General features: G+C 36.9%; 1 protein-coding gene across 7 annotated transcripts in view; it reads right to left on the bottom strand.

Moving 5' to 3' along the window:
* Positions 1 to 23,733, bottom strand: part of UBAP2 (ubiquitin associated protein 2) — a 107,236-nt gene that overhangs the window by 17,188 nt on the left and 66,315 nt on the right. For all 7 annotated transcript variants that reach the window (XM_081272160.1, XM_081272162.1, XM_081272163.1 and 4 more), the window contains 6 exons: positions 21,098 to 21,165; positions 17,752 to 17,941; positions 13,675 to 13,888; positions 10,550 to 10,824; positions 9,547 to 9,716; positions 8,058 to 8,271 (listed from right to left, as the gene is read on the bottom strand). In XM_081272160.1, the coding sequence (XP_081128286.1) occupies positions 8,058 to 8,271; positions 9,547 to 9,716; positions 10,550 to 10,824; positions 13,675 to 13,888; positions 17,752 to 17,941; positions 21,098 to 21,165 (1,131 nt within the window). The remainder of the gene's footprint in view (positions 1 to 8,057; positions 8,272 to 9,546; positions 9,717 to 10,549; positions 10,825 to 13,674; positions 13,889 to 17,751; positions 17,942 to 21,097; positions 21,166 to 23,733) is intronic.

Genomic DNA, 23,733 nt, shown 5'->3' with positions numbered 1-23,733 from the left:
ACACAGTGGCAAGTCTCTATAATTCCAGCAGCTCAGGAAGCTGAGACAGGAGGAATGCAAGTTGGTGAGGCATTAAGAAACTCAGTGAAACCCTGAAAATAGGGCTAGGAATGTGGCTTAGTGGTCAAGTGCCCCTGACTTCAATCCCCAGTACCCAAAAAAATAAACAACAACAAAAACCCTCACATTCAAACCTGACAGGCATAGAAGAAAACAGTATGGCCTGGAAGTTCCTTAACCTCTACTATGCCCAGGGAACTGTCATCATTAGACACAGCTACTGATAATCTAGATCTGACTTGAAACTTGGCCAATAAAGAAACATTTTCCCTGGAGGCACGTGATTGTTTAACTTTAAAGCTGCCTAACTTGGGAGTGGGGGGACAATAAAACACACTAAGCAAAAAGAAAAGGAAAAAGAAACAATTGGGGGCTGGGGTTGTAGCTCAGCAGTAGAATGCTCCCCTAGCACAGGCGAGGTCCTGGGTTCGATCCTCAGCACCACATAAAAATAAATAAAGACACTGTGTCCAATTACAACTAAAAAATAAATATTAAAAAAAAGGTATCTTAAAAGAAAAAAAGAAAGAAAAAATTGGAGCATATATCATTTGTAAAGCTCTGACAAGTTTCTACAGATCTAGAAGACCATGCCAATGTTTATAGGTACATTCCTAGGGCTCTATATATGCTCAGGAACAACTTGGGAAGGCCCCAAGCTCACATCTATGACTTATGCGCAAGTAGGAAGTGAAAGCTAAGGTAGAGTCTGCAATAGTTTGGCTGTATGTTAAAAGGCATGCTCCAACACACAGACAGCCTCTTCACAAAGCCCAGGTAATCCACTGATTCCAGCAAATTAAGGAAATCTCTGTATAATCACTAGCTGACAGAATAAAGAATTCACTGGCTATAAGAAAAAATAGAGGTATTATAAAATTAGTCTAAAATAAAGTCACTAAACAAGCAATTTCAACAGTAACAAAAACAAACCTGAGGAAGGGAACACTCTAATATCTACAACTGTCAAATTATATTATTTAAATATCCAATAAAAGAGTATTACAGGTTGAGGCTGGGGCTCAGCACTATTGCACTTGCCTGGCATGTTTGAGGCACTAGGTTCAATCTCAGCACCACATACAAGTAAATAAAATAAAGGTCTATCAACAACTGAAAAAAACCATGTTTTTTAAAGTATTACAAGTCATAAAAAAAGAAACAAAACGTAGTTCATAAACAAGAAAAAACAATCAGTATAAAGCAAAGGTCCCAATGCTGAATTTACTAACAAAGACTTTGAAAGACTATTTTGAACATTTCAAAGTATTGAAGGAAAGCATTAAGTGTCTATAACATTTCAATAGAGGGAGTGGGAAGAGAAGCAAGAAGAAGAAAAATGATGACACTGGATTCTGTAGCACTGATTTTCTTTTCTAGTCCTCTACCTTTGGCAAATCACTTAAATCTCTAGACTTCAATTTCCTTTTTGTATGAAATAGTGAAAAAACAATGACTAGAAAGTTATAAGGGGCAAGATGGCACATGCTACAATCGCAACTATTTGGGAGGTTAAGGCAGGAGGATTGCAAGTTCCAGGTCAGCCTCAGCAACTTAGTGAGATCCTAAGTAACTTAAAAAGACCTGTCTCACAATAAAACGTAAAAAGACTGGGAATGTGGCTCAATGGTTAAGTGCCAATGGGTTCAATCCCCAATACCAGAGAAACAACAACAAACAAGGAAAGTTATAAGAATAACAATTTTAAAAGACTGTTTAAAAAAAATTGATTAAAATTGTCAACTCAATGTTTAAATTATTTTCATTGTATTAAATTACTAAAATATTTTCCAAAGGTAAAAGGAGAAAATCTTCAAGCTTAATCAGAACACTTGTTCTCATTCATTCCCAATCCTAGTAATAATTAAAATATGACTTGAATAGATTACAAATTTAATGAGAGCAAAAGAAATTAAAGCACTGACTGGTGACTAAGGGATTAATTTTTTTAGCTAATTGTATTACAGTTACTTTTCAAGAACTTTATAGTTTAGAAATACATTCTAGCCAGGGGGATCACGAGTTGGAGAAGAGCTTTGGCAACTTAGCAAGGCCCTAAGCAACTTAGATGACCATGTCTGTAAATAAAATACAAAATATGGCTGGGGATATGCTTCAGTGGTCAAGTGCCCCTGAGTTCAATCCAAGGTACTCAAAAAACAAAAAGAAAAAAAACCAAATAGCTTAGCAAGGAACTCAGTGAGCAGTGACATGGACAATGAATAAGGTGTAAAGTTAGAGCTAGAACTGAAATGGTGTTCGAGATGACAGGATATTTGCACAGACAGCATATGGTCTGATTCTGATTTACGTGTCAGAAACAGAATACATGAGCAATGTGAAAGTGAACTTTCTGCAAAGTTGTAAATACTTTATATCTTGGTGGTCCCATGTTGAATTCCACTAACTATATCTGGCTAATAAGCATTTAAAATGTTGCTATTTTTAAGGTACTGATACTTTAATTGTTTAATTGTTACATAGCCACATTAGGCCAGTAGTTGTCATATTGGAAAAGTACAGGAATAAATTTTATGTTAAAGATGACAGATCAAGGGGCTGGGGTTGTGGCTCAGTGGTAGAGTGCTTGCCTAGCATGTGTGAGGTACTGGGTTCAATTCTCAGCACCACATATAAACAAATAAATGAATAAAGGTCCATCAATAATAAAAGTTTTAGAAATAAAGATGACAGATTAAAAAAATACATGACATTTTGAAAAAAAAAAAAAAGATAAACTCAAAAGTAAAAACCATTGGGAAGAAAATGATAGTAACATCGGAGTTGGGGATGTGGCTCAAGTGGTTTGCGTGCCCACCTAGCATGCGTGAAGCACTGGGTTATGTCCACCTAAAACTAAAAATTAAATATTAAAAAAGAAAGAAAGAAAATGATAGTAACGTCAGGCATGATGGTGCATGCCTATAATCCCAGCAGTTTAGGAGGCCGAGGCAGGAGCATAAGTGCAAAGCCAGCCTCAGCAATGTCGAGGTGCTAAGCACCTCAGGGAGACCCTGTCTCTAAATAAAATAGAGAATAGGGCTGGGGATGTGGCTCAGTGGTAGAGTGCCACTGAGTTCAATCCCTGTATCCTCCCTCCCCCCAGCCAAAAATGAAAGTAACAAAATACTGTATACCAGAAAGCATATTAAGGATGGTATCAGACTCAGCTAAACTGGAAAAGCCAAATCATAATGCCAGTAGTATGTAATCCAAAGGACAACACACCCCATATCAAAGAGCCACTCCAAGCACCTAATATTGGTTTGTATGAGTAGAAGAGGGAGCAGGAGTAAGGGGAAGGCAAATAGAGAACTTACTTAAAACCTGTAGAGTTAAACCCGCTCTTTCTCTGGCACCCTCACTCCCCACTGCTTTCACCAGGGGCTCTACACATCACAAGGATCAAGAAAATGGAGACAAAATCTTGAGACACCAAGTTAACCCAGCACTTCTCCATACTAATGGATGACATTATCTGATTTTTTTTTAATTTCAAGAAAAAGGAAAGCTAGAAGAAAGGTTTTGAAGTTTTTTATCACAAAGAAATGATGAATGTTTGCAGAGATACATGTGTTGATTAAAATATTATACAAATAAATATTTATACAATGTATACATGTATTGCAAAAAGGAATAAAAGAGGTAGGACAACATTGTTATAGTCCCTACAGATGTTAAAAGGACAGTAAGAAAAAACAAAGATTTTATAGCAGCAAATTAACAAATTAGAAAACACAAATGCCTTGACACAAATTTAAAAAAATAGAAAGCTTAATATCACTTTACCAATTAAAGAAACTGAAATTACAAGCTTTCGTACAAAGAAAACATTCTGGCCCTACGGTTTTACTTGTGAGTGATACCAAATATTTCAGGCAGGAAAACGGACAATATTCAACACACTTGTAGAAAATAAAGATATGAAGTGAGGTTAGTGGTAATAAAAGAGAGTTAAAATTATATTGTACAGTGTCAAGTCAACAATGACCTGCCAATCAGGTCAAAGAATCAAGGAATAAGAATGATATTAAGAGGGATGAGGCTGTGGCTCAGTGACAGAGCGCTTGCCTAGCATACGTGAGGCACTGGGTTCTATCCTTAGCACTGCATAAAAATAAAAACAAGATAAAGGAATTCTGTCCATCTATACATACAAAAAAAATTTTTTTAAAAGAATGATATGAAGAGGAGAAAAGCTAAAGGAAGTTTCAATTTAACTGGTCTAAGGTACATCTAACTAGAATCATCTAGTAAGTAGTTGAGAATATAAAGTAGAAAGCTCAAGATTAAAAAATAACTTTCATGGTTACAGGAAATTTTATCAGTTAGGGCTAAATAGCAAAGATAAAGAGTTATACCATAATAATTTGCAGAACAACCTCCATATCAGACAAGTAATTTGATAACAAACCTGCCAGCTGCTTCTTGTCAATGACATACTCCCCAAAACCAGGCTATCTGCTATGAGGAAAAAAAATGTTGTGGGAACCAGAATAAGGCCAAAGGCAAAGAAAGCAGTATATTTAAGGGGCCACAACTGCACTACAACAGCTACATGGAATCCAGAAGCTTAACTTATTTGAATCTAAGTATTACAAGGATGCAGCCTATATTATGATTGGAAACACTAACATGTCAATCAAATGGTTCCTGGGAAGACAATCTGTGGATATTCCAGATGTGTCTGAGTACGTGCACGTATGTGTGTGTGTGTGTGTGTGGATAGACACCTGTACATGCACACTCCAGAAACAAAAAGATGGTGAGACAGATTAATCTAAGGTGGCCAGAAGACACAGGTGTTTTTTCTGAATGTTCAAGTAAAGGGAATGGTGGAAAGGACAAAATGAGAAAAGCTCCATCTAACTCCACTAACATGTTGCAAGATTCTGTTCTAGCCTGTGATTTTGTTCATTTTGTTTTTTCCTTTGGATATTGGGGTTTGAACCCAGAAGTGCTTTACCACTGAACCCTTTATATTTATCCCAGGCCTTTTTAATTTTTATTTTAAAGTAGGAGCTTGCTAAATTGATCAGGCTGGCCTCAAACTTGTGATCTTCCTGCCTATCTCCTGAGTAGCTTGGATTATAATTATAGGCAGGCACTACTGCACTAGTGATTCTGTTCTAGCCTATGATTTTGTTATCACTAGAGAAATAATAACATAACCTCAGAAAAAATATCTTAACATTACCATTGGGTACTCTACATCTTATTAATGGTCTCAGCCATTTGAGTATTTTATTAAGACAAGATTTCTTAACTCAAACACAGTTAAGATTTCAACCGGACGCAGTGGTGCATTCCCCAGCAGCTCGGGAAGCTGAGGCCCTAAGCAACTCAGTGAGACCCTATCTCTAAATAAAATATAAAAAGGGCTAAGGATGTGGCTCAGTGCTTAAATGGCCCTACATTCAATTCCTAGTTACCCACCCCTCAAAAGAAGGAAAAAAAAAAAGATTTCAGATGCATGCCATCTGACATAATAAAGAACCACCAGGGATTGGGATGTGGCAGAGCGTCTGCCTACCACGTGTAAGGCACTAGGTTCTATCCTTAGCACCACATAACAAATAAAAGTATTCTGTCCATCTATAACTACCCAAAAAAAAAAAAAAAAAAAAAGAAGACCCACCATATTATGATTGTCTTCTTAGTGCTATGAAAGCTTTTTCCTAAACTGGACATTTATTTTTCAGGGCATAATCTACACAACGTAAAATGTGCAAGCATGTTGTATGAGTGTGCATGAAGATGGTAGGAGGGGCTCCTCTGAGACAAAGGTTTAGATTTTACTAACAAGATTAGTCACTACCAGCACTATTAATAAAAAATGTTAGCTTTTTTAATTCACTTAGCACCAGGTGAAATGGTGACATCTATAATCACAGCAACTCAGGAGGCTGAACAGGAGGATTCAAAGTTCAAAGACAATTTCAGCAACTTTGTGAGCTCTGTCTCAAAAAAATAAAAAGTGCTGGGGATATAGCTCAGTGATAGAAGACCTCTGGGTTCAAACCCAGTATCAAAGGGTGAAAAACAAAAATTTTTTTTTTCTCATTTAAACTTGGTGGTACACTCCTGTAATACTGACAACTTGAGAGGCTAAAGCAGGAAGATCCCAAGTCTGAGGCCAGTCTGAGCAACTTAGCAAGACCCCGTGTCAAAATAGAAAAATAAATTAGATGGACTGTGGATGTAGTTCAGTGGTAGAGCACCCCTGAGTTTAATCGCCATTACACCCAAATAAATGAATATAAAATAAATAAATACAGGCATAAATAAATTCATTTAGAAACCTTGGACATAGAGTTATAGATGTGAAATTCTAAGATGCTATGTCATATTTACAAAATGATGTCAAGTGATAAAAGGAAAACAGAATTGAGTGTGTAGTGATTTTTCTCCAAATATTTAACAAAAAAACTTCAAAAAGTAAAAAATTATAAATACCCATATCTTATAACTTCCATTGAATAATTAACATTTTGTTACATTTTCTTGCCACTATCTTATCTCCTCATTGTCTTTTTTAAATATATACATATATTCTTAGTTGTTGATGGATCTTTATTTTATTTATTTATATGATGCTGAGAATCAAACCCAACCCAGCCTCCTAATTGCTTTTGCTGCATTTCAAATTAAATTTGTATACACTAGTACTTTTCAGCATGCAAATCGCTAACTAGAGCTCCAATAAGTTTACCATATTTATTAAGAGGATCATTTGGTGAGTTTCAAGAAACACATACACAGATGAGCCAAATTCCTTATCAAGATATAGAATATTGCCGTCACATTGAAAAATTCATTTATGTACACAGTGATTTTAATCTCACAAGAAATGCAGACAGAAGAAATGAGATTATAGAATATATATTTAGATTATAGAATATATACATGAGATTATAGAATTACATTTATTTCCTGCAAGGCAGATGTTACAAGTATGAGCTACTTTAAATTGTTAATGGGATACATGAATAAAAACAGTTGAATTGGCCTAGTATGTTTCTGTTTCTTTTACTTTTTAAGTTTTCTTCTAAGATTCTCGGGACATATTTGTACAATTCAACTTAAAAGAAAACCTCTCTTGGGGCTGGGGATGTGGCTCAAGTGGTAGCGCGCTCGCCTGTCATGCGTGCCGCCCGGGTTTGATCCTCAGCACATACAAACAAAGATGTTGTGTCCACCGAGAACTAAAAAAAATAAATAAATATTAAAAATTCTCTCTCTCTCTTAAAAAAAAAAGAATGTGTATTAAAAAAAAAAAGAAAACCTCTCACTGGCAATAATAATCAGATATGCACAAAGCAATCCTCTGCAGAGGAAGACTTTGAAATATGATAGATATTTCACTTTTAAAAAAACATTTATTTCTTTAGTTTTAGGTGGACACAGTATCTTTATTTCACATTTAAGTGGTGCTGAGAATCGATCCCAGTGCATCACGCATGCTAGGTGAGCTTGCTACCACTTGAGCCACATCCCCAGCCCTAACTTTTTTGTTTTGTGGTGCTGAGGATTAAACCCAGTGCCTTGTGCATGTGAAACAAGCACTCTACCAACTGAGCTATATACCCAGCCCTTTCACTTCTTTATCTATATTCCAGTATCATTAACAAAAGCTGAGTAGATAATATATAATTACAAAATAATAAATATAGCTATGGTAATGTGGAATAATATCCAGTCAATGAAAAATTATCAATAACACAAAGATGAGTACAAGAATCATTTAGAATGCACACATATCAAACCATATAGGTGCATCCAGTACCAAAGCCAAAATGCTTGTACTACTTAATAGTCTTGGTTTTCTCCACTGTGTAGTTACATGCATGAGCTCTAGAGATGCCTGCTACAACCAAACTCAACTATAAAGATTCTCCTCAAAAGGTTGGTGGATTTCAAGACAAAATCTTATCCTCAAAGCATAATTTATCATACACTAGTACTGCCAAGGAGAAGAAACCAGAAGAACCACTTACTGTATCCGTTCCTGGTGCTGACTCTGATGGACTCACAGAGCTTTGATACACAATCCTATTGTGCACAGAACTCTGGTCATAGGAGGAAGATGTTGTTACTGGACTAGTGGAGCTGAGGGAAGAGCTGGTCAGACTGGAGGAGGTAATGACTGAAGTTGTGTACGTGGAGTTCTGTACAGCACTGGTCATAGGTAAAGAGGTATTCAAAGGATCACTAGAAAGAATAAAAATATCAGACATAGATTGATGTTGCTTGACATAGGTTTCATTAAACAGAACCATATTATCAATTTACTGTTATATTCTATATTTTATTTATTTTTATGTGGTGCTGAGGATGGAACCCAGGGCGTCGTACATGCTAGGCGAGTCTTCTACCGCTGAGCCACAACCCCAGCCACTTTTATATTCTAAATTAAACATGCAACTAAAAATTTACACTACTACCTTCTATTAAAGTTCAACAATTCCTCTCCCCACCCCCAAACAAGACTAACAGGTGAGGGGATATCTTTAGGAATCCTTAAGATATTTTAATGAATCAGTTATCTAGAACCATGTAACTCAAGGTAACTCAAAACAACCAATTTTGTGCCTTTGAACATGGAAAACTGACAAAATCTCAAATCTGGGATTTCCTTTTGTTTTTTAAAGTTATAGTCAGACACAATATCTTTATTTTATTTATTTACTTTTATGTAGTGCTGAGGATTTAACCCAGCACCTCGCACGTGCTAGGCGAGTGCTTACTGCTGAGCCACAACCCCAGCTCTCTAGGACTTTCTATTATAAAATATTCCACTGGAAGAAAATTAGTATTGTAAAGATGTAGAGGAATTGGATCCTTCCTAGATTACTGGAAGAAATGTTAAGGTGATGCAGTTAAGACATCCATCCCCCCCAAAAATATGCACTTACTTTGGAAGAAGTCTGAATATAGCAGTTAGCATATAACCCAAAAACCTCTACCCCTAGTTATATATCCAAAAAAAAAATGAAAGTACCCAAAACTTGTAATGAATTTCCAGAGCAACATGAGTCACTATTACCAAAAAGAAGAAAGAAACCAAATGTCCCCCAAATAATGAATTGATAAACAAAATATGGCATATATTTTGTTCCATGAAATGTTTGGCCAGAAAAAGCATACATACAACTTATGTTAAGTTAAAGAAGACAGACACAAAAGGTCACATCTTACATGACTTTAGATGTATAAAATGTCCCAAGTTAGGCAAATCCTGCACAGATTAATGGTTGTCAAGGGGTAGCAGAGAGAAGAGAATCTGGGAGTGGCTGCCACAGGTATGAAGTTTCTCTTGGGGGGTAAAGGAAGAAAAGCTCTGGAATTAAACATTATTGATGACTGTATAAACTTATTACCATGGATATATTATTACCTCTATGACAGGATTTCTTAGGCTCTTTTTTATTTTGCGCAGAAAAAAAATAAATTTGGTCAAATCCAGAGAAGTGGAAAGTTTTATACCTTAAAGACTTGGAATACAAGCTGATGGGAATCTGATTACTATTTTCACTGCTTGGAGCTGATCCAAATTCACAGAGAGAAGGTTCTGATCCAAATTCCAGGGCTCCGAACTGAACATTTAGTCCTGTAACATCTGCTGAACCAGGCATCTCCACTGCAGTAGCTGGATTCTGAAAAGGCAAAGCTAAGCTATCATGACAGGGACTCCAAGTCTGAAAGGCTTATAACACGGCCAAGCAAATAACAAGGTTCCCTGGCTATAAAGGCAGAAACAAGGAGTAAGAGACAGAAAAAAGGAAAAAGGATATGATCCTTTAAAAAGAGAGTGAAGGGCCAGGCATGGTAGCACACACCTGTAATCCCAGCAGCTCGGGAGGCCGAGGCAGGAGGATCACTAGTTCAAAGCCAGCCTCTTGGTGAGGCACTAAGCAACTCAGTGAGACCCTCTCTCTAAATAAAATATAAAAAGGGCTGGGGATGTGGCTGGGGATTTGGTTAAGTGCCCCTGAGTTCAAGCCCCAGTACCAGAGAGAGAGACAGCAACAGACACACACATACTCTGAAGGGAAAAGAGCAACAAAAAATTAAAGGTCATATGGGAATGGTCAGTATGAATGGCACCCATTGCTTTTTAAAGCAGTTGGAATAGAGTTGAGGCAGTGGCTGAGTGTACACTGAGCAACGTATTTTCAGGAACATACAAATTACAAAATTATTAACTGGTCATAGATCCACACAGCCTCCAACTATGGCACATAGCAGAATACATAAGAAAAAGAGTGCTTTTAGCCAATTCTCAAGTCTGTGTTTGAATTTTTGACTCTGGTTCTCAGTACAAAGCTATTCCCTCTAAATTAACCCAGTCACTCAGTAATGACCAAATCCTCAGCAAGCAGTGTTTGAAAACACTGCATTACAGTTTCTAAGCCTAGTACCCCACTATATGAGCTAGATTATCATCCACCAAATCCTTGGGACAAAGACTTCATGATGGAATACCCACCTTAGAAGCTGGAGGCATCCGTCGCTTAGGGAGTTTAATGTGTTTGGGCTGTGGTTGGTGGGCAGATACAGCAATATTTTCAACAGCCATGTTAGGGAGCTGCAAAAGTTTGTTCATAGCAGAGATACTGTCCCCAGGTGCTGATTCTCGCTGTTTTGACTGGGAAGAAAAGGACTCCAAACCAGGAGTAGAAATGCTAACTGCCTGGGTCTGGTGCTGCTGTCGCTGGTTCATCTGACTAAGAACTGGGGATGGCTCAGGCTGAGATTTGAAATCTATGAAATACGTAAAGGAGAAAAAAAAGAAGAAGAAGAAGCAACAATTATTTTGCAACAAGAATTTCAAAATCCCTCTTGTAACCTCAGTGATTATGAAGAGGTCAATCACCACCAGTTTCTATGGTCATCTTCTAGTTGAATCTCTTGAGACAGACAGACAGAAACACACACTGAAGGCATGGGGAGAAAGAGAAAATAATTAAAATGTATAATATGGTAACTAGAAAAGAATGCCAAAGTAGGTTTATACCTTATTTCTTATGCAGAGAGGACATATATTTTATGTTAGAGTACATGCACAGCAGGGATGTTTACAAACACTATTAAAGTGCTACATGTGTGTGTGCATTAGCTAACAGATAACTATGTTTTTATTGTTTATGGCTTTGTTGTTGTGTGTTTGGGGGCAGGAGGTTAGAGACAGTTTTTGCATGTTGCCCAGGTTGGCCTTGCACTCACAATCCTCCCATCTTAGCTATCTGAATATTCAGACCAATAGACACACGTCCCAGGCACCTGGTTGTGTTTTATGGGTTGCATACATAACTTCTGTGTGTGTTCCTTAGTATTGAACCCAGGTGATCTATCCCTTTTTATTTTTTGAGACAGGGTCTTGCAAAGTTGTCAAGGCTAAACTGAAACCATCCTCCTATCTTACCTTCCCAAGCAACTAGAATTACAGGCATGTACCACCCCAGCCACTTGTAAAAAAAAAAAATTTTTTTGGTAGATGAACACAATATGTTTATTTTATTTATTTATTTGAATCCAATGACTCATGTGATAGGCAAGCACTTTTACTTTGAAAAATAAATGTGATGTTACAAAATTTAAATAGGAATGAATATGATGAATACAAATCTTCCTTCCATTGCTGCTTTCATACTTAGTCTAGAGGCAAGCACTGTAACCATTTCATGGTATCTTCAGAGACAGTGCATCAAAATACACAGATATACTATACACCTTAATTTTTGTGTGTTCATGTGGATTTTTCTGAAATGCCACCTCTGTCATATGGGAGAGACATGGGGAATATTTTTTTTTTGTAAAGGAACAGATAATATAAATTTTAACTGTTGAAAGTTATCTGTCAGAAACTACTCAACGCTGAATTTGTGGGAAACAGCCAGACTTCAGCTACACTGGCCGAGTTCCAACAAAATATAATTTATAAAAACTAAACAGCAGATCCAGTTTAGGTGAATCCATTTCTGAACCTGGGATTAGAAGCATGTATGGAAAATACAAACTTCATAAAGAACATGGGAATAACATGCTTACACTCTAAATATTTCTATCACTTCTATTTTTTGGAGGGAGTGGGAGCTGGGTACCAAGGATTGAACTCAGGGGTACTTGACCACTAAGCCACATCCACAGCCCTATTTCATATTTTTATATAGAGACAGGGTCTCACTGAGTTGCTTAACGCCTCGCTTTTGCTGAGGCTGGCTTTGAACTCGCAATCCTCTTGCCTCCTGAGCTGCTGGAATTACAGGCCTGCACCACTACAGCTGGCTCTATCACTTCTTAAAAAGTATGCAGCAAAACCAGAACAGATGAGGCTACAACTGCTATAATAAATGTCTGCCTGAAGATGACCCTTGGCTGGCATCTGGAACCTGGAACGTTGGGGTGTGCTAAACAACAGGTACCAACACATCAACCAAAATGAGTGGCTCATTGTGCCTAAAATGTCTATATAAAGAACATAGTTTATGCCCAACACCTGTTTTCCTTTAGGGAATCCCTAATTTTCTTATGCATTAGACAGAAGGTAACTATGTATCCAGCCTCAATAGAACCTCCCAAGGAGATTCCTTAGATTTCCTAGAAGTCATCTCAAGTACTTAGACATAGTAAGCCATTTCATCTACCATAGAAATGGGCTTCCAGGTCTCTCATTAGTACTTAATAAAAAGAAGCCCACACGGGCTGGGAATGTGGCTCAAGCGGTAGCGCGCTCGCCTGGCATGCGTGCGGCCCGGGTTCGATTCTCAGCACCACATACAAACAAAGATGTTGTTCCCGCCGATAACTAAAAAATAAATATTAAAAAATTCTCTCTCCCTCTCCCTCCCTCCCTCCCTCCCTCCCTCTCTCTCTCTCTCTCTCACACTCTCTCTTTAAAAAAAAAAAAAAAAAAAGAAGCCCACACAACCAACTATTATCATTAAAATATCCCCCACTGTTCCTTAAAACACTGGCAGGCAAGTTTAAGTAGGGAATGGTAGTTTAATATCACAGTATCTGTGAGAGTTCTGTTTAGAAAACATTCAACTTACACATGCAATACACACACAAATGGGAGAGAGCAAAGTTTGACCAAATGAGGTGGACATGTGCAAAATGTCAGAATAAGAAAACATTTCAGAGGGTACAGATTCCCCCCACCCCACCCAGAGCTGGGGATTAAACTCAGGGCTTCACACACACTAGGCAAGTGCTTTGTATGTCCAAACCCATAAAAGGTGTGATTAAAAATGTTGTCCAAGTTCCATCTTCTGTCACCACCGTGTTTCTACTAAGCTCAGAAAATTCTAGATATGCATTTACTCAAAGTGTTGTACACTCATATTTTCATGATACCTTGCTCTTATACATCTCTTCCAAGTATGAATGACTATTACTACTACTACTACTACCAACAATAAATAAATGCAAGTATTTTATAATACAAAAAAAAAAAAAGACTTGATTTAATTAAAAAACCATAAGAATTCTTCTTAGAAGAAACACCTCTGGACAAGATCCACTTTACAGAGTTCACAAGTCAACACACTTTGCTAATGAGTTAGCATGTCTGCAGTAAAAGGCAAACCAGCACAGAAAATACATACTTACCAAAATGACTGAGAACAGAGGCCTGGGATGCCGAGGGCTTGAGGTCCCATGAAGTAGTAGTTTTGGGGGGACTCATATTATTCTGCTGTGAATTCAGAGTGGTGGCAAATTGTCCCAAACTTGGAGCTTTTAAATGGTCCAAAATCTGGGAATTTGTGATATTTGCCATTTTTGACGGAGCAAGCTCTCCAAATCCTGAGCCAAGGACAGATGACTTTAAAGGGAAAAAAACAAATTCTTAGCAATATAGAATTCCTACCCAAGGCTTTAAAAACACAACAAGAATTTTCAGAAGTATTTTAAAAACTTTAACCTAGAAAATTGGAACTGGTAAGCCTCACTTTAGAAAAATACTATATGAAAAAAAATGATGAAGATGTAGTAACTTACTAAGTAAATCCAACAAACATTCCTTCCTGATTCTGACATGAAGTTAAAAGGAACAGAACTATTTGCCATAGATTTGAAGAATACTCTCATCCCCCAGCACTGATGATTGAACCAGAGGTGCTCTACCACTAAGATATATCCCCAGGGCTGGGGATGTGGCTCAAGCAGTATCGCGCTCGCCTGGCATGCGTGCGGCCCGGGTTCGATCCTCAGCACCACATACAAACAAAGATGTTGTGTCCGGGAAAAAAAAAAAACTAAAATAAATAAATAAATATTAAATTCATTCTCTCTCTCTCTCTCTCTTAAAAAATAAAAAATAATAATTAAAAAAAAGATATATCCCCAACCCTTTTTTATTTTGAGATAGGATCTAAAACCTGGGATTACAGGTGTGTACCACCACAACCAAAACAATTTTTTTAAGTGATGCCTCAAATATACCATTAAACATCACTTCTTTAAACTGAAAAGAAAAAGTAAATGATACACATGCTTGACAAACAAAACACAATACTTTCTTAATCTATGAACTACTGAATTCCTTTTTTTTTTTTTTCCCTTGGTCCTGGGGATTGAACCTAGAGCTTTGTGCATGTAAGGCAAGCCCTCTACCAAGGAGCTATGCCCTCAGCCCTTGAATTCTTTTTTGATTAGAATAGGTTTAGTCACAAAAGACATAATCCCTGAGGTCACCCTTCAAGGTCAAATAAGGGTTTTAGAAGAGAACTTAAAATGTTAATATTCAAAGATTAGACAAGGAAAGACATGAGTATTTCAGTGTGAGCAAATACCTTGTTTCCTGGAGGTTCATTTCAAGATTGGTTGTGGTTTTTATACCAAGGATTAAACTCAGGGCCACTCAACCACTGAGCCACATCCCCAGCCCTAGTTTGTATTTCATTTAGACACAGCATCTCCCTGAGTTGCTTAGTGCCTCACTTTTGCTGAGGCTGGCTTTGAACTTTCAATCCTCCTACCTCAGCCTCCCGAGCAGCTGGGATTACAGGAATGTGCCACGGCACCCAACCATTTCAAATTTTTTTAGAAGACCAGAAACAACAAAGCTTCTTCATAAGTAAATTCACACACAAAAAAAAAATAATGTTTTTCCTTCTCCATCTGTCCTGTCAAGTCAGATGTCAAGATCCAAAAAGAACAAAAGCCAATGACTGAAAAATACAGGGGAAAAGCAATTGCCTTTTTCATTTTTAAGTCATCCTGATATGTTCTCTGACAAAATTACATGTCAAAACCATCCACGGTCAGTCAGGTTGGGGCTGTAGCTCAGTGGGAGAGCGCTTGCCTAGCATGCATGAGGCACTGGGTTCATCTTCAGCACCTCATAAAAATAAACAAATAAAATAAAGGCATTCTGTCCATTTACAACTACAAAAAAAAATTTTTTTAAATCCATGGTCAAAAATAAATACTTCATATTCCCACAAAGTTACTGCAAGAAAACTGATGTGATTATTTTTCATTAATATTCAATGGCAGGGAATATTCCAGTTATAAGGAAATCTAAAATTCTCAAATGTGAGCAAAATGCTACGTTGTGGGTTACTGTAACATATCAATCACAGAATCTGATTCCATGACTCATAATATAGAACAAAACACAGAACACAGAAGCAGTTGTATAAATATTACTGTCATTGGGTCAGATTTGCTGTCCATGTCACCACCAAACCCACAAAACCCAGTTCAAGCAAACCTGTTCAAGGAAGTCTACCTAAATGTTGTTCTCTTCTTCCTCATTTCTTATATAACCTCAATCATACATCAGCTAGCTTTACTGATGTACTTTCTGTGCACTTTACAACACAAAGAACTCAGTCAATCAACTGCTGCCTGCCCTAGGTAACACTTAGTACAGGACCTCCAATTGCCACCTAACCATTGAACCAATTTAAAAAGCTTTAAAAATATGTGTATTAATAATATGCACGTATTTATAATGCACATATAAACACATAGTACCCAAGTCCCAATCCCACAGATTGCAACTTATTTTGTCCTGTGTAATTTCCCCGATAATTATAAACTGTAATAGCTTTGAGAATCACTGCTCTAGTGTACTACTACTCAATTATTACTTCAGTCCTCAAGTTGTTGGTCATTACACAACCTACAGAATGGTTACTCTAAAAACTGAAGTTTTACTTATAAACTCATGACCACTTTGAGATCAGAAAATCACCAAGAACAGCATTATAACAGAGGCAAATAGCAAGAGACAGAAGAAAGGAGAGTTGTTGGTTCAATCAAAACTCAGGAAGTTTATTAGGCCTATCTCATAAAAGACAAAATACCATGTTCACTTCAAATCACTGACCCCACTCATATCAATGACACTACAAATTCAGGTACCCTGTCCAGAGTGAAGTGTGACTGCAAATAAGAGAGTGCAACGACATACCTGCATATTCAACTCTCAATTTTATCAGGGTACAGTGAACTACTTAATTCATGGAAGTGAAAATTCAGTTTCTTGACAATTGATCAAGTAAAACACGACACAGAAAGACCAAAATAATTACCAGTAATGAAAGTTGTAAGTCTATGTTCATATCTTTTCCACCTCCCATCTGGCAGCTCTGAACATTCTACAGTTGGACTTCATTTCACCTTACTGCAACTACATCCTTTCCCAAGCTATGCTGGATCTAAGTTAAGCTTTACTCCAATCAGCCTATCTTCATATTCGTCACTAACAGGTCCAGAGTTCTTTCTGATGGGAGCCTAGCTCTCATCAAAAGTCACACAGGGACTGGGGTTGCGGCTCAGTGGTAGATCACTTGCCTAGCTGTGTGAGGCACTTAATTAGATCCCTAGCACTACATAAAAATAAACAAATAAAGGCATTCAAAAAAAAAAAAAAAAAGCTATACAGAGAGCACTGGATGACATTGCTTCAATGAAAACACATCCAAATAAGAGCCTTAAACTCTGACATTTTTTAAAAAAGCAGCCTTATTTTATGAAAAAAAGAAAATTGTAAAAACTATGAGCACCCTGGCAGACGTTAAAAGAATTGTTTTTACAGGATTTTATAAGCAAGTTAATACTTACAAACTTTGCATTTTTTTTGCGGGGGAGGGGGGGTGTTATGGGACTTAACCCAAGGGGGCTTTACCACTAAACTATATCCCCAGCCCTTTTTATTTTGAGACAGGATCACACTAAACTTCTCAAGACCTCACTAAATTGCTGAGAATGGCTTCAAACCTGCAATCCTCCCACCTCAACCTCCCAAGTCACTGGGATTACAGGCAAGTGCCGCTATGCCCGGTAAAACTTTGATTTAAGTAAACTTAAAACCAAATTAAAATTTTAACACATTGAGTATAGGCAGACTATGAAACAATATCCAAAAAAAGAAACCAAAAAATCATTAATAAGAATGCTTGCAATCAAAGTGATTGTTAGTTGAAAACTTATCATTAAGGAAAAAAAAAATTTTATCTTTGTCCAGGAAACTCAGTAATTAAATTCCACATGGAAACATCAGATATGTGCTTGGAAATTATCACATCATTGTTTTCTGGACCAAGATCTAATGTAGAAATATTATATTTTATACTAATTATGAGAACATAATTATAAGGTATGTGTCATACTCTACAATACAGATGTTAATGGGTATATTCCTTAAAATCCCATACTGAAATAAAAGTAAATTACCAGACTCTGAGGAGAATAGGAATTGGCAGCAGTGGAGCTACCAGTTCCTGGTGCCATCTGATTGTTGTGTTGAGAATTTGTGAAGACAAGAGCTTGGCCAAAGCCCTGCTGTTGGGAGGTTTCAAAGGAGTTGACATCTGAGGCTTGACTGGGAGGGACAGGCTTCTGGAGCAAGGATACTAGATCAATGCTAAGCAGACAAAAAGCAAATCAGGAAACCAATCATAAGCAAATCTTACCAACTAATGAATCTGAGAAGTGAATCAATATAAAATTTAAGCTAGTAATTATCTAAGTGAACAGAATCTTTGTAAAATGAAATTGAAGACTGAAGATGGTGAAAAGGAAGACACCGGTGTAATCACTAAAAACAGATTACAATGCCAGAGAGACTAAGGCATGACTTTGAAGAAAACATTAATGAAAAACTACTTGTAAATATTCACAGAAATGACACATTGTTGAATGATATGAAAACCTGAAGCAATTATGAAAACTTTAATAATTTTCTAAGTTTGACTCATTTTGTTTAGAATATTTTATCTTACTTATTATTTGGAACCAGAGTTTTTAAATTTTTCATATAGCAGAGTTTATCAACATTTTTAGAGAATGAGAACTTAAACGTGGTGGAAGATCTTGAATTCTCATGTTTACAATTAAATATCTATAAGAGTTTTACATTCTATCCTATAACCATATGTAATTTTCTCTCTGATAAATTTTCAGGTATAAAGGCACAACAAATTAACAAATACTTGATCCACTAGAACTCCTACAATGCCCCCAGAATGACAGATATTCAAATTTGAGAAACATGGCCTAAAACCTGAAAGCATCAAGAAGTAAAATTCAGATCATATTATGCATGAATGAGTAATCTTCTATAATAGCTTCTCCAAACTTACCTACAAGGTAAGGTGAATCTTGTAGTACCTGTAAAAATGCACCAGATTACCTAAAATGGTGCTCTAATAATCCCTTCAAAGAACTGTTTCCATCAATATTCTAAACTGAAATTCTCAGCATGCCTGTTTTTGCTAGAGAACAAGTGTTTCCATTTTGGTGTCTATTTTTTTCCTCCTTTTAAGACTAATGTTTAATTAAAATAATTCAGTACTTAATACTCATACACAGCAAATTTCTCAGCCCGAATTTCCATTCCTTATACATTGTCATTCCCTTACCCATAGCCAAGTTGAATTTCTAGACAAATATATTGGACTCCAAAATAATGTTCTCATTTATGGTAACCTAATACCTGGGAAACAAACCAAGGATAGTTTAAGACCTATAACCCATCATAAATGTTGCTTGCATTACTATCAAAACCCAGAGAAAGTTGTATTCCAAAAAAGTTGTTAAGACATACATGTAGAAAAGAGCATATTATGCTTCTGAAAAATAAACAAACCACTAAAAAATTGTCAATTATTTTTTTTTTCCAAAAATGAAAATGGACAGGCATGGTGGTACACATTAATAATCCAAGCTACTCAAAAGGCTGAGGCAGAAGGATCACAAGTTCAAGGACAGTCTCAACAGCTTTGTGAGAACTGAAAAAATAAACAAAAGTTGGGTGGGAGTGCGGAGGATACTGTGGTTGCAGGTCAGTAGTGGAATACCCCTGAGTTCAATCCCTGGTACCATCGGAAAGGAAAGGAAAGGAAAGGAAAGGAAAGGAAAGGAAAGGAAAGGAAAGGAAAGGAAAGGAAAGGAAAGGGGAGGGGAGGGGAGGGGAGGGGAGGGTGAAAGGGGTGAAAGGGGTGAAAGGGGTGAAAGGGGTGAAAGGGGTGAAAGGGGTGAAAGGGGTGAAAGGGGTGAAAGGGGTGAAAGGGGTGAAAGGGGTGAAAGGGGGGAGAAGGGGGAGAAGGGGGAGAAGGGGGAGAAGGGGGAGAAGGGGGAGAAGGGGGAAAGAAAAGGAAAAGGAAAAGGAAAAGGAAAGGAAAGGAAAGGAAAAGGGAAAGGGAAAAGAAAAGAAAAAAAGAAAAGAGGGAAGGGAAGGGAGGGGAGGGGAGGGGAGGGGAGGGGGAACGAACATGACTCTAGTAAATTTATTGAGTCACAAATACACTGAAGTTAAGTGCGTTTAACAAGAAATTCTGAGCAATTCATACAATGGTGTATTATAAGATGTAACTTCCACTATTTTTATTTCCCTATAATAAGGTCTTACAGGGGCTAGGGATGTGGCTCAAGTGGTAGCGCGCTCGCCTGGCATGCGTGCGGCCCGAGTTCGATCCTCAGCACCACATACAAACAAAGATGTTGTGTCCGCTGAAAACTAAAAAATAAATATTAAAAAATTCTCTCTCTCTCTCTCTCTTTAAAAAAAAATAATAATAAGGTCTTACAAATTATCTCATTTAGCATGAGACTGGGCATGTTAGGTTCAAAATTGCCTTCTTTTCTAAGATGTCACATACACCCAGGTTTTCATCATTCCAGGTCATTGCATTTTAAACTATTCTCATAGGTCTTTTATCATGAAAATTATGAGGAAATAATAATTTCCATTATCATGAAAAAAAAATCAGAAATCTAGTTCAATACACATTCTAAGAATGTTGTTGTTGTCCCCAAAGTCCCTTCCTTTTCTCTGGTCTAGTAGATTAAATACTAGAACAACCCATATGAAATGAGAAGTTTGTATTAGGTTGGAAGAATATAAATAAATATGATTACATGAAGAGAAAAAGGAAGGCTGCGGTTGTGGCTCAGAGGTGGAGCACTCGCCTAGCATGCATGAGGCAGGGGGGTTGGATCCTCAGCACCACATGAAAATAAAATAAAGGTACTGTGTCCACCTACAACTAAAAATTAAATGTTTTTTAAAAAAAAAGAAATGAAAGGATGGAATGTATTTATTCTGTCAAAAAAAATTTTTTAAGTGAAACAGCCATTAAGTAGGTTTAACAATCTACCACAACTGCTACCAAATCACGAAAATTATCACTAATTTTTAATCCATCAGTGAATACAACCCATTAGGAAATAATCAAAGATGTTAGGACACCAGGTAGAGGTAATAAAAGTTTAGTCTTAGATGAAAAAAGAAAATCAAAAAGAGACCCCAGGGCTGGGGATGTGGCTCAAGCGGTAGCGCGCTCGCCTGGCATGCGTGCAGCCCGGGTTCGATCCTCAGCACCACATACCAACAAAGATGTTGTGTCCGCCGAGAACTAAAAAATAAATATTAAAAATTCTCTCTCTCTCTCTCACTCTCTCTCCTCTCTCACTCTCTCTTTAAAAAAAAAAAAAGAGACCCCAAAAAGAAAACTCTTGTCCTACAGCAAAATAAAATAAAAATTGCTTTTAATAATAAAACATGGGCAAAAGTGCTTACCTTTGTGTAGGTGTGACATGATTCTCTGCTGGAACAGATGAGGCAGTGAAAACCTTTGTTTCAGAAAGCTGTATGGAAAGTTTGAAAAAAAAATTTTTAATCTTATCCTATATAAAATATTTACAAAATCCCTAACAATTTTTAGTCATCAGTACTCTCGTATAGTTCAACTAAAGGATATTCTAAAAGGAATAAACTATAGGAGGGACCATGACAAGTAATTTTGTTCAGGTGATGGTACTCTTAGATCAGTCTACAAGAATAATTTCACATAAGGGAAAGGGAGAGAATAATGGAAAACAATACACTGAAAATCAACACATCTCACTACTCTATTTGTTATTATATAAAGTGGAAAGACCAAAAATTATCCCCAATGTTACTTAAAAAGATGGGAAAAAAGTAGAGAAGTAGGATATAACTCAGTGGTTGGTTAGCACGCATGCATGAGGACCTGGGTTTGATCCCCAGCACCACAAAGAAAAAAGGAGAAAAGGTGAAATAGCTGACATTTTCTTGCCCTAAGTAAAGATGTCTTTTATATTGCATTGATTAGTTATTTATATTTCCTTTTTAAAAATCACAGGTTTCTTATCTTGAAAAATAATTTTCTTGAATTACATAATACATACAAATAAACCACAAATATTCAAACTGAATAATTGAGTTTTGGCATATGTATACTCTCATGAAATCATCGCCAAAAATAAGACAATAAACACATATTTTTTTACTCCCCAAGTTTTCTCCTATCCCTGTATACCTCACTTCTACATATACTTGCATCCCCAGGAAAACAGTGTGATGTATTCTGGCACTATAGATTAGGATGCATTTTCTAGTAAATGGAAAAAAATTAAAATATGCATTCTTTTCCGTGGCTTCGTTCACTCATCATATTTTGAGATTTGTGCATATTGTTTTAATTCACTTTTGGGGCACTCAGGATACATTTTTCAATTGACATTAATGAAAGATATGTGTTCTTTTTAGAATGGGTTGAAAAATGTTCTAATGAGATAAATTGGAAAAAACTAATAAAAATGTGATTCTTTTTTCACAATACATATATATTTTTAGTTGTAGTTGGACACAATACCTTTATTTACTTATTTATTCATTTATTTACTTATTTGTTTGTTTATGTGGTGCTGAGGATCGAACCCAGCGCCTCAAACGTGCTAGGCAAGTACTCTAATGATGAGCAACAACCCCAGCCCGAGTTCCTATAATTCTTATCAGCCCTATAGGTCTCAGAATTCTGAAACACTATAAGATCAGATTTCCCAAGACAGTAATATGCAAAAGTAGAGCCAGAGCAGACACCAAAAGGTGCTCAACTGACACTGATTCAACAAGGAATTGTGCTGCACCCTATTTTGAAGTAGTATTTTAAGGCCCTCCTATGAATCTATTTTTGCCTTAAGGAAACTTACAAATTTAAGTTCCTAAGTTCAAGGACAGCATCAGCAAATTAGCAAGGCCTTAAGTGTCATATTGAGTCCCTGTCTCAAAATAAAAAATAAAAAGGGCTGGGATATGGCTCAGTAGTTAAATGCCCCAGGTTTAATTCCCAGTACAAAAAACAAAAACACCAAACACCTAAAAAAAAAAAATTAATAAATGGACAAATGCATTATACAGACATGTCTCAAAAGAAGAAATACAAATATCGCCAGGTGCCACGGAGCACACTTGTAAGCCCAGCAACTCAGGAGGCTGACGCAGGAAGATCAGAGAGTTTAAAGACAGACTCAACAACTTAACAAGGCTCTAAGCAACTCAGCGAGACCCTGTCTCTAATAAAATATAAAAGAAGGGCTAGGGATGTGGCTCAGTGGTTAAGTGCCCCTGGGTTCAATCCCTGGTACAAAAAAAAAAAGTCCATCAAAAATATAAAAAGATGTTCAACATTATTAACATATCAGGAAATGAAAATCAATACTATACTGAGATTTCATCTTCCCCCAGTCAGAATGGCCATCATTAGGAATACAACATTAACTGCTGGAGAGGATGTGGAGAAAAAGGACTAACTAAACTTTTTACATTGTTGGTGGGATTGTAAATTAGTACAACCACTATAGAAATCAGTGTGGAGGTTCCTCAGAAAATCAGGTATGGAACCACCACATGACTCAGATTCTACTTCTCGGTATTTATCCTAAAGAATGAAAGTCATACTAAACCAATACATGCATACCCATGTTTACAGCAGCACAATTCACAATAGTCAAACAATGGAACCAGCCTAGGTATCACCAACAGATGAATAGATAAAGAAACCATGGTGTTTATGCACAGTAGAGCTGTATTCAGACATAAAGAAAAATTAAATTAGGGCTGGGGATGTGGCTCAAGAGGTAGCGCGCTCGCCTGGCATGCGTGCGGCCCGGGTTCGATCCTTAGCACCACATAACAAAGATGTTGTGTCCGCCGAAAACTAAAAAATTAATATTAAAAAAAAAAATTCTCTCTCTCTCAAAAAATAAATAAATAAATAAATAAATAATGTCATTTGCAGGAAAATGGATGGAACTTGAGAGTATTATGTTAAACAAAAAAAGCCAAACTCAGAAGGTCAAGGGTCATATGTTCTCATATGTGGAAGTCAGAAAAAAGGAAAAGGAAAGGTG

This window comes from Spermophilus citellus (genome assembly GCF_964194105.1).
Source record: "Spermophilus citellus genome assembly, chromosome: 2".
In the NCBI taxonomy this organism is placed as follows: Eukaryota; Metazoa; Chordata; class Mammalia; order Rodentia; family Sciuridae; genus Spermophilus; species Spermophilus citellus.
The sequence above is the reverse complement of the archived record's forward strand: the minus strand, read 5'-3'. Positions and strand labels throughout refer to the sequence as shown.